Source organism: Mytilus californianus, unplaced genomic scaffold, assembly GCF_021869535.1.
Source record: "Mytilus californianus isolate M0D057914Y unplaced genomic scaffold, xbMytCali1.0.p SCAF_11, whole genome shotgun sequence".
Classification (NCBI taxonomy): domain Eukaryota; kingdom Metazoa; phylum Mollusca; class Bivalvia; order Mytilida; family Mytilidae; genus Mytilus; species Mytilus californianus.
In genome coordinates, this window is record NW_026262593.1 from 14483877 (window position 1) to 14496536 (window position 12660).

The 12660-nt window shown below is 32.5% G+C and overlaps 1 protein-coding gene across 1 annotated transcript; it reads right to left on the reverse strand.

Annotated features, from left to right (window-relative positions):
* Positions 1 to 519: 519 nt before the first annotated feature.
* Positions 520 to 7360, reverse strand: LOC127720798 (uncharacterized). The gene is made up of 5 exons (XM_052227550.1): positions 7314 to 7360; positions 6751 to 6908; positions 4888 to 5109; positions 3680 to 3801; positions 520 to 944 (listed from the first exon to the last, which is right to left on the reverse strand). Exons 1-5 carry the CDS (start codon positions 7358 to 7360, stop codon positions 735 to 737), a joined length of 759 nt encoding a protein of 252 aa, XP_052083510.1. The 3' UTR covers positions 520 to 734.
* Between the last annotated feature and the right edge of the window lie 5300 nt (positions 7361 to 12660).

The window sequence follows — 12660 nt, forward strand, 5'->3', positions numbered from 1 at the left end:
TTAAAGTTTCATGAAATCGTTAAAATTACTATAGCCACCAAATGTTGAATCATATAATAAAGAAAATCTTTCCAGCGTACTGTGGAGTTAAAGTAAACATGCATGCTAGTTTTTCAATTATTCTTTTTAAGAAACGCTTGCATGATGTCTGCCTCATATAAACAAAGGAACAAGGCGGTTGTGTTGTCAGAGGAAGCACAGTTGGTTTCTATTGGAATGTCGACAGTCTATAAAATGTACTCACAAAGGCATTACCGGTATTTGATTGAAAACCGTTTACATTACTTTCAGTAGGAAATGTTTCATGCATCATTTTACAAGAACAAATCAGAATAAAAACATCTGATAGGTTATGCAAAGTGGTTCGACCGGGTTTTAACTTGGAGAAGAGGGTATGTGGTATCTTTGAAAAGTGCAAGAACTTGTCTAGCAGCTGGCCACCTACGAAACATTTATAGAGTTTTTGAAACGATTTTTAACGTGAAACTAGCGTGGCACTTCGACGTGACTTTGCCAGGAGGGAACATCGAAGTGACCATACCTCTATACCCTAGTCTACTCGTGGGTTAACATAACATAAAGTCGTTTACACAAATTATTCTTAGCCAATCTTTTTCATGAAACACAATTGAACATCCATATAGACTCAGCATTAAAATGATAACATACACTTTGTGAGGATATTCAGTTTGAATAATTGAATCACCCACACTTATTTGATACTTTAATAGTTCTTATTTTCCAAATACTTCTTTCATTGGTGTTGTTAAGTTGTAAAATATTTCCACTAATAGAGATGCCTTGGCGTTGTTGGTCATAGCTGCATGAACCTTTATGTTGTTATGGTCACGATGCATCCAGTGACCACCATTCGATACCTCTTGAGATTGGTTTTTGTACAGATACTTATGCAACATTGATGATGCAACCTGATTCTCTTCAATCTAATAATATGTAAATATGTATCAAAATATTTAAACCATTGTCGTGACGTCAGCCTATTCATTTACCGTGGATTCTTTTTCTAGAATCAACGCTTCTTAAATCTGTCGCTGAATTAGAATATAGCAAAGTACTCTCGACCAATGAAATTGTAGGATTGGATGCCTCTTAATTGTGAAGAATGAATGTAAATCATGTTCTTAGTAAGGGATTATCCTATTATTTGGGTCTATTTACAGTTCAAAACAAACAGTTTCTATAAATGAGTTACAACTGCCCCGAAGCACATTTATCAGATTGAAAGGATTTATCACAGAGTGATTGAAACTGACTAACAGTTGAATTGTGAAACACACAAAAATCTCAAAATAAGTTGAAGTTTACTGGTGCAGTAAAATTGGTACCGTGAATGTTATTATGAAAATATTAATAACTTCAAATTACTATAAAATTAAACAATACCAAAGCAAATGCAAAAAAAAAAAAGGAAAAAAATCTTTCAGATAAAAAATAACCTAAATCTTTAGCTTTCCAAAACTTTGATTACTTGATCAGCGGTTGTGGAGAATAGTTATTTCCAATACATGTATTCGATAAAAAAAAAACAGGAATTTAGTTTAGTAAATTTAAAAACTATTAAGTGCATTATTTTTGAACATTTCCCTGACATAATGCAACAGTATTTGATGTAAAAAGCCGGACCAAATTATTGGCTGTGAAATAAAATTTAGTTGTAACTCAAATGTATAAATTGATTTAAACTGTAAATAAAAAAAGGATAATTCCTCACTAAGATATTACATGATTTACATTCATACTTACAATCAGGAAGCATACAATTCCTACCTTTTCTTTCTACTGTTGTGTCACCTAATATCTATAACGCATTTTTTAAAAAAAATATTTCCCAAATGATAAGAAAGTCCTCACATCACTAAAACTAATCCATAAATGACATGCCGAAAAGGGAAGTCATGCATCAATTATAAACAGTGCACTGACAATGAAACTAATTGATAGATCATTTGAGCCTTGAGCACTTCACAATATTCTAAGTTTGTAAGAGAATGATAATCCCTTACTTCATGATAAGTACTCGCTAACGCTCGTACTTATTCATGAAGAAAGGGATTATCATTCTCTTACATATACATGGATTCACCAAATTATATTCAATTGTTTCCTTTGTGTGCCTAATTTCATTAAGTTTGAATTGGCTAATTTACTGATTTCTGTTCACTAATGGAATTAATTTAAAAACTTACCTTCAATTTTTGTAATTTTTATATGCCTTAACTGGGAATCGAACCCGTCCTTGAAATTTGTTATGTGTGACTCACATCAACATATCGACGAAACCTCTCGGCTACTAATGGGTTACAATTTAAATGTCTATTTTATATATATATATATGAACATATAATAAACATCGGTGCAACGGACACACAGGGCTTGTACCTTTATATATACATAATAGGCAATCGTATAATATAAGTTCGTAGCCGCGAGGTTAGCATGGTTCAAAACAATGAGTTAAAGAGTCAATTTAAAGTTAGGAACTTGTCGGTTTAGGTTCGAATTCTCTTTGTTGTCCCTATTCTGTAGTTTTTCTGTTGTTTTTTTTTTATTTTGTATGTAATTGTGGATATTTTTGTAATAATAGCGAGTTTTACCGTTTATTGTTGTCTATTTCACATATTTGAAACGAAAATGATTACATTCAATTTGTCCATTTTTGTTTTATAAATATAGATAGATTTCATCTGTTTTACTACATAATTTTACAAATGTTTATTCGCAAATTGCTATGCTAGTAAATCGTGGTATGTCTAGAATTAGGCTTCTTGCTAGAAATTTCGGTAACATACTTATTATATATACTTTATATATGCTCTTTGGTCAGGTTGTTGTCTCTTTGATACATTCCCATATCCATTCTCAATTTTATTAGTTAATGCATCGTTGAACATGATAATATGGTTATTTAAACTCACTTACAATACCTTCTAATTAAGAAAATGCTTTAATTTTGAAAAGACATTAACACAATAGTTTATAAGTTATAGATACAATGGATAAGCATTGATTCATGAAAAACAAACCATTCGCCCTGCGGGCTCATGGTTTCTTTTTCAAGAATCAACGCTTATTCATTGTATCTATATTACTGAATCCTTGCAAATTAAAGAAAAACCGCAAAAACGCAAAAACAAAACAGTATTCCCTATGTGATTAATGTTTAATCTGTTATTAGCATTTATTGTTGACATATAAACATGTATTTAACATTGAATTGTCATACGCATAATTTGCCTAAGAGTCGTATTTGTTGTTCGATAATGATCACATTTAGGGTATTTCGCATGTGTTGCCAAGTCTTTGGTTTTCTTTGTTGTGTTTTGTATACTGTTGTTTGTCTTTTGATCGTTATTTGTTTTTTGCTATGGCATTGTCGTTTATACTTCACTGTTATTATTTCAAGTGCCGTAAATTTGCGGTAAGGTAATTTTTTATTGATTTCATCGTATTGTAAACGCAACAGAGAAAAGGGCAACTTTGATTGGAAGCTCATTTTTACTTCGAACCAATACTTTTGTAACATTGGTACTAAAGGCACTAAAATAAGATCAGTTCGTTCTTAGTTTTTATCATTTAAAGCACTTGCTGATCATCTTAGCTGTCGACGTTCGTCCGCAATATAACAATATGTACAAATATTTTTGATATTTTAAATTACCTTTACGTTAAACCTATTAGAGTATATACCATATACCATAGGAACTGACCACATGACCTCTATTTGTGTTTCTGTGCCGTCAACAGTGTACGTCAGAGTTCCAGCTGTTCCGTATGTAGCATCTGTTAAAAGATATAAACGATTTATATTAACAGAATAAAAAAAAATCCTTACCAATGTAAGTCTTTAACTGGTGTTGACAGCTTCTATAACAGGCATCGTGCTAAATAAAAAAATAGAGATACGTGGTATGATTGCAAACGAGACAACCATCCACCATAGACCAAAGGACCTGGATGTAAACAACTATAAGGCCTTTATATATGCTCAGATATATTTCATATAAAATTATTAGCAAAAAGTTAAATCACAAAAATACTGAACTCCGAGGAAAATTCAAAACGGAAAGTCCCTAATCAAATGGCAAAATCAAAAGCGCAAACACATCAAACGAATGGACAACAACTGTCATATTCCTGACTTGGTACAGGCATTTTCTTATGTAGAAAATGATGGATTGAATCTGAAAGCAAGTGTTCCTACCGTGGTGCCGATTTGAAATTAACAATGGCTGCTAGCGGAGATCAACGTTAATAACATTACAAACTTTATGTGATTTTTTTTATTTTCAAGAACAGAATTCTGTTAAATGAAATCAAACTGTACAGAAAATTCAATGTTTTTCAGAAGATCATAGTAAATGTCGTTATTTTTGTCTGATGAAAAGTCTAAGGTGGCTTCAAACAATATGTCAGATCGGCCAAAATCAGAGATCGTATTCTTAAAAATAAGTATGGAAAGTTGTGAACCAAACAAGAGAAAATACAGAATAAAACCCATCAAAAAAACAAACCCAAAAAGCCAAAAAAGTGAACAAACAAATATAACAGACAGCAACCACCAATTTCAATATTAATGAATAAACTACTTTTTCCAAGACTAGAATAGCAATTAGTAAGTATGCTTCTATGGTTCTATTTAGTGACCGTCACAAGAAGGTATATTTTGCAAGCTCATTTTGATGAGCGAAAATGACGTTCAGGTTCAAAAGTTGATGAAATTTGAATGTAGTGGGCACGTGCACATGCAAACTTTCTCTAACGAAAGGTTTCCAAAACATTTTTCTTACTTGGGTTTGTATATGAAATTCTGTTTCAGCCACTGATTTTTTAGATATTTTAAATGTAATGTAATATGCCAGTACTCACAATTTGTCTTCTCAAATGTAAATATACCGGCGTCACCAGGTAAAATTTCTCTTGGTAGGGGATCTTTGATAATTCCACTTTCAAGATACCAAGTTGGTTCAACCAACTTCCGATTTCCATGATTTGACAATCCAATAGCACATACTCTTGAAACATCAATCTGTGAAGCAACAGCCTTAAGTATACTAAATCCAGCCGTAACAGCAGAGATAATACCGACAACTAAGAAGAAAACAATACAATGCAACTTAACATCAATTTACATATATAGATTATAATGGATTTATATTCCAGTTGTATTTCAACTAATGCTACTGTATCTGTTTGAATGGTTAAGTTAACTTCAAGGGGGGTTATGGTTTTTTGTCTGAGTCAGACATGTTTTTTTTAGTTTTTCGACGCTATCAATCAAATAATTTTTTTCAAAATTTAAAACTATAAGGTATGGGGAAAATCTGGATTCAGAATATTTCTTTTGTCATCTGCTTGACCACAATTTTTTTTTTATCAAATTGGGGATCAGAATATCCCCCCCCCCTCCCTTTGACGTAAAATGGTCGTTCCCTAATCATCATGTTAATTTCTTTGCGTTGAATAAAATTTACTGTTACAAGATTGATTGAAAATTGTTCGCTTATTGTTCAGTGGCAAATATTGGCTGCATTTTAGATCGAGAACAAATACAAATACAATATGTACAACCTGCAATATGGGATAACCGAAATTATGGGCAGGAAAACTGGAAAGCCACTGGAAAATGAGGGTACATTGGATAGGTACACAATTAGGCTGTGCAACAGTTCACCTACGGACCCTCAAGTAGTTGCTGCAAGGGTTCTAAAGATGCAGAGAAAGTGACTCAATCTCTAGATCTACACGAGGCATCGGGTTTAACGTCATCATTCTTACTGGATGTGACCGCGAATTTATATACCCCACGCAGATGTCATGTAGTGAATTAATTGATCGTTAAAGGAACTGGTAAGGTGCATAACTTCATGGCCAATAAATGAACATACGCAAATTTTGTTGAATTCTTGCCTGCTATTGCGGGTGTAGCGGACGATGATGACGCAATAGTCATCAATATGTGCCGCTTTCGACAGCTGGATGCTGTAAGGCAGCGTACTAAATTAATAAGTATATTGTATAGTTTTGAAATAATATACACTGCAGAGGCCTGATTGGCCACATTTTGATCATTGACTCTAAATTCATTCAACTGTAACAAATAAAGGAGAAAATAATCCCTTTTAAATTTGAATGCTTGATTTTTTTTAAAGATTTTTAAAACTCAAACAGATACTGTAAACCAACTTAATTTTTGTCGGAATCTTTGTTTCGAAATAGGCCCTTCTCGCAATTTTTTTTTAGATTGTTGGTGTATTTATATATTAAATAGAGGACATAGGTTTGATATAAATTATATTAGTGTTTTTTTTCTACCCGCGAAAATAAATCGCTCGCGACGATGAATTGGTTTTCAGTGTATATGTATAAAATTGTAAGTCACGGTTACCTGAAATTGATTTGTATACAAATGAGGAGATTGATTAATTGTTGCTTGCTTATATTTAGGGTAATATAAACATAAAAAGTAGGTTCTGCAAGGTTAGACGCCTGGGAGAAAGGGAGGAATAATTGGATAAAAAAATATGAAAATAGAGTGCATGTTGGAAAAGGACAAAAATGTTACCCTTTGAATTGCCACCTACGGACCCCCCTCCCCTTTCCGAGATAGATGTTGTAAAGTTTGTTACATAGAGCCTGGGACTCACCATAAACGAGACATCGAACATTCCGACAGGACGTGGCAGCGATTTTAATTCTGGAATTATATTGTGATAGGGAAAATATACAAACCTCGCTTTTTAGGTACTCCAAGGTTTGTTAGATTATGGAACCCTTCATTGGTTTCGATCAGATTATCTAAATCTACTTCCTCTACTTCGGCTTTCCTCGCTGCATCTTCAAGGTTGTATTTGTCTAAGTTTTTAGGTGTAGCAAGTTGTAAGTGGATACTAAAATATAAAAAAAACATATTACCGAAAGATGATATAGCATCCGTTTTTGTCCTACTGTTTGCTACGTGTTTACAATCACTGAGTCGATGTTACTGGTGACTGAAGCTTCGTCTCCGAGGGTATCACCAGTCCAGTAGTCAGCACCATTGTGTTGATTACATTGATATGTTCATTTTCTATAAAAGTACTGTTTATAAAAGAGAGGCGAAAGATACGAAAGGAATATTAAAACTCATGAATCGAAAAAAACTGAAAATGCCATGGCAAAAAAAATAAAAACGACGAAAAGACAAACCATAAGTTGTTAAATTATTCGATACACTAAGATTTCTCTTCCCCAGGCATACATTACTTTTGTTGTATTTGATACACTAAGATTTCTCTTCCCCAGGCATACATTACCTTTGTTGTATTTGATACACTAAGATTTCTCTTCCCCAGGCATACATTGCCTTTGTTGTATTTGGCAAAACTTTTCGGGATTATGCGGTTCTAAATGCTTTTCAACTTCGAATTTTATTTGGCCTTCCAACTCTTTTGATTCGAGTGACACTGTCGATTGGTACATTAGCAAATAGAATATATGCAGAAATTGATAAGTAAAACAAAACCTATGAATTCAGCATAAGATTCTGAAAGTTAAATGGAATCAATGGAGAAATTAGTTGCAACATGTTAAAAGTAAGGGTCAGCTTTATGAATAATTTAACGTGGGTTGAAATGAAAGATATAGTGGGAAATGTAGATATTGGACATTTTCGGAATCTAAAATTCACATGACTTTTAAGTTGACGATGATAATTACAGGTAAACAAACCCTTAGGTCATCTCAAAATACACAATGTCTCGATAGAAGTGGTTACATAATTAACAAACGGAAACAATGAGTGAAATGATTTTAATTTCAAAATGAAATCAGCTATTTGTTAACAGTATTTGATACTGTTAGTAATCGTCTAATTCCCAAGGCTTTCAATATTTTAGGAATCATCTTCTCCATGTATTACTCATAGTTCAGATGATTCTTTTTAACAAGCTGCATAAATTATGCTGTTTTTGGCTCAGCTTTCCTTTCCTTTAGATCACTATGTCCGGGCTGCCGTTCGTCAGATAGTTGCCCGTCCTCCTCTTCCACTGCAGGACGTTTGTTTTTTGCCCGCCCTCCCCTTTCACTGCAAGACGTATGCATTGTTCTCCCTCCTCTTCCACTGCAGCACGTTTTTGTTTGTTATTATTTTCCATTCCCAGATGACATTTCCAACATGAGATTTTCTCGTATGTCATCAGACTGATTTTAAGCATGTTTTCGTCGACACTTGGGAAGGAATCTATGTTTTTCAAATGTTTTCACGTCATAGATACTTCTCTTATTAAAAAGTGGAGAAACACCCTAAACCGTTTTAGACATATTGAGACAAATTGCAAATGATATTTTTCGACGTAAAACTGGCAGGCCAAAAAAATTTACAGGTCACTGATTGAGCCTCGTGAGCTTTATTTTTCAGGATATCCTCATTTTCATTGCAAATTGTTATCGATAATTCATGCAAAATTCTGTGGTTTTGGAACATCAAAATGACGCGCAACAGTTTGCAATGATTAGGCCAATAGGGTGAAATGCTGAGCTTGACTTTCCCGAATCAATAGTTTTTACTGGCTGATAAAATATATCCTATTAGATATCCTCTTATGACACCCTATACACGCCAACAAATACAGATAAAACCGGACAATTCAAAAGGGAGGTGTGGAAAAATTACTTTTTTTTTGGATAATTAATTCATCACAGAATACAGAGTTGCTTTGAACATTCAATTGGAGAATTGAAGAATTATGGAGTTCAGGGAAGTCTTTGGAGACATCCCAGGAGAAAACTCTGACAATTTGCAAATATCTGTGCTGCTTTTGAACATGTATGCAGGTTTCACGACTTGTTTCGTTGATTTAAATAAAAATACATAGTTTGCGTTATTTGCTTTTCAATTTGTCAACATTGTACACTTTGAGATGGCCCCTATAGCATTATCTGTAAATGTCATCATTAATGTAAACATAGAAGTTTAAAACAGTTTTCGAAAATGTCTAATAGGCATATATTGCACAATAATGCATGGTTTTTGTAAGACCATTTACAAGTAACTTTGTTTCGGATGTCTACAATATATAGAGACAGGATGTAATGACGTGTATATATAAACATGAACGAACTAAAACTAAATCTGAGTTGCATTTCATGACGGATCATTCAATGACCAAAACAGGTAGTAACTGTATCAACACCCAATAGTAAATAAACATTTTTAACAGATGCTAATTTTTATGGCATGAAACATTAGATTCCAAATGTCGAGAAGGTATCATGAAACTACATTATTTGGACTATATCAAAACATAATTTCCAAAGAAAGCCAGTGTTTCAAACATGTTCTGCAAAATTATTACAACGTCAGTCTTCATGAAACACCATTGGTATGCTATGAACAGAAAAACAAAACTGTATTTACAGATATGACAAAGGAAATAGTCCATCTTATGTGATATTTGTCGCAAGAAATGCGATAAGCATCAATATCATTACTTTCAAGTTAAAGTCAACTGTTGACCAATGTTGGTCAAACATAGCTTAATGTATCTAAACAATAAGAATGCGTTGCTTTTTTAAACCAATCTGTCCTGGTATCGTCAAGGCTTTATCCTAATACGTCAAAGATCATCTCGAACAAATCATGACATTACTTTAAACAATATTTTCAAATCTTTTTTGCCACATAAGGTGCTACCTAAATTGATCTGAGGTCACTTAGATTGGTTGATAAAAAATAAGGTCAAACGCTTCTATACTAGTAAAGGAGGTTAATATAGTGTACAATGTCAATGTATCGGGTAAATGGCTTACTCGTCAGACAGAAAAGCGTGGTCACGAACTAATAATCAAATCAAAATTTGAAATTAAACAACGAAAAAAATTTCTGAAAATAATAAGACAATGATTTGGGAGAAAGACAAGAGAGAAAGGATACTGATGTTGAAGAACTGTAATTTAAACAGAAAGTTTGTTCGAAACGATTAAACTCCGGACGTTGGGACTCTGAGCGGGTCAAGTAAGAAGTATAAAAAATTATAATTTATCGTCACAAAGTTAAGGTTTCAATATTCAAATATAACAATGGTTCATGTTTCTCCAGTGAACAAAAACCTGTAAATATAGCTGAAACAAACAGTCGGCGAAGTTGTATATTATATTGGTAAGTCGTGAAAGAATTATTCAATTATGTAATTGAGAAAACTTTGCTATAAAAACTCACCAAAGATACAAGTCTGTAATAATTAGCGTTTTATAAAATTTTGAAAATGTGAGTTTCTGAATTCCATATGTTATATACATGTATATGTATTGTATGGTCGTATGTGTTTTGTAGTTAAGTCGTGAGAGTTGTGTCCCTTTGTATGATGATGATGCATATTTGATGTGATGTTATCGGTCTCTTTGAAATAAACGTGCTATGGAAATAGATGTTTTTGTTGCTCTTAAGCAAATATAACTTTAGTGGCATGGGGAGGCAAGTATATGTCCCCCAATGTACGTAATACATAATTATTGTAAAGATTATATGAATTATATCATATAATGATATTGAAATGTTACATTATATAATGAAAAAAATAATTCTTTTTAAAACTTTTATTTACTTAATATATCTTACTTAACAAAGCAATAAGTTGCGCAATCACCTATGCCCTCCAATGTTTCACTGTTATAGTTATACACAAAAATTCATATACTTACACCAAGGTTAATAACACAACTGAATCAGATGCTTTCAACAACATTTCGGTAGATTAATCTAAAAATATACATATACAATATATTTACCTCGATTAGAAAAAGTTTCGTGTAAAGAAGAAATAAAGTATATCATTTACGTCTGGTACTCCTAACTACAGATGGATTGATAATATTTTGTATGAAACTTATTCTATATAGTATTTACAAAAACAGCAAATAAAAGTATGATACTTCTAATGTATTGGGAGAGCGTGAATTAGTTATTGGCGATACTGTACACGTATATTTCACTCACTTCCTCGACATTTCAAAAACACTTTCCCACATTTACGTTGCTAGCCAATGTACAAGACGTTAACCATAGCAGGTTTGAAAGCTAGCGACCCAATACGCTTTTTCAATTGTTTAAGTGTGTATTCTATATTGTGATTTTAACTTCATATTTTCGCTTTAAGTGTAAAAATTCAAAAAGAATACGGCTATTAACTCCGTAACGATTCGTCCTCAACGAATGTCCACATCCGTTATGAAAATAGCTCATTTGATCGGCCGTTTAAACATGGTATTAAAAAGGTATGTACAAGCGTACTACATAAATACTTATTAAATTTTCATTTTACTGTATAAATAACTTTTACTTACTCTTGATATACACAACTATTATCAGACAAAATGCAGACTGATAAGAACTTTTCTTCGGCCTGTACTTGTACATGAGTATGACCTGTCACTTTCAAGATAATTGTAACGTCACAAAATTGCATAATATATGGATTGCTAATCAAGCTTCCTAAATGTAAATTATCCTGACAGTTTAAATAACTGAAAGAACAGAAATGAAAAAGGAGGAAAATATAGACAAACAAAAGAAAGAGGAATAAAAATAAACCTTTTTATACCTGACAATCTTGACATCTCATTATGAGGACACGAAAGCAATAGTTGGCAAACAAACTACAAGAAAGGCAAACGTTCATACTCAGATGTGTAAAATCTAAATTAAGTTGAAAACCAAAATGATAAAAAAAACTTTGTGAATAGTATTTTTACATTGCTAAGAAAACAAAAGGGCAGTTTACCATACATCTTAAAGATAAAAAAAAAAATAGCCGAACGCAAGCAACTTCCTTATGATAAAAATAAATGTAAAAAAGGGTAAAAAAAATAAATGTAAAAAAGGGTAAACTAATTTTAAAAGAATTTGTTGGTATCCCTGCAGAAACTGTCAATAGAAAAACAGAAGAAAGGAGCTAGAAAATGACATTTTTATGCATGACACGAATCTATTTATTCTATTATTGGAAATCATATTATTATTGCATAATGAGGTACCTGTATTTATACAATCCGCAATGTGTTATTGTGCTATGGTAATTTTTGTATTCTTGTCTTTCATTTTTGCCAATGTACTTTGTCTATAGAGTGTCTATATGCCATTTTGTTTTACCTTGTTGATATAATTATTAGTTTTTACAGTGATTAAGATTATAACACAATGTTGACTGCTGTTCCCCAATTTTTGACATTTTTATCTATTATGTCTGTTTGTTTTGCTCACACATTGTTGTCAATATAATGGAATTCTATGCGACTGTCATACAGGTGAGAGGTTTAGCTAGCTATAAATCAGGTTTAATCTACCATTTTCTACATAAGGTAATGCCTGTACCAAGTCAGAAATATGGCAGTTGTTATCCATTCGTTCGATGTGCTTGAGCTTTGATTTTGCCATTTGATACTTTACGTTTTGAATTTTCCTTGAAGTTCGGTATTTTTGTTATTTTACTTTTCAAAGATACTAATCAAATCGTGGTGCATCCATTACTAGCGTCTTACAACATCAGACGCTAAAAGAACACTATAACACGTAATTAAGATGATAGAAAACGTCAGTACCTAGAATCTAAACTTCAAGACTATCATGTATTATTTGTGAAGTTGATACGGAATATTTCTCAACAA

What these genes read in the sequence shown, in the direction of transcription:
- LOC127720798 (XM_052227550.1), bottom strand. Translation starts at nt 7,360, where the DNA reads ATGTATGCCTGGGGAAGAGAAATCTTAGTGTATCAAATACAACAAAG. An exon ending in TGGAGTACCTAAAAAGCGAG is followed by an intron (nt 5,110 to 6,750) that starts GTTTGTATATTT and finishes TTTTCTTCTTAG; the next exon opens with TTGTCGGTATTATCTCTGCT. An exon ending in CTAATAGGTTTAACGTAAAG is followed by an intron (nt 945 to 3,679) that starts GTAATTTAAAAT and finishes ACATATTATTAG; the next exon opens with ATTGAAGAGAATCAGGTTGC.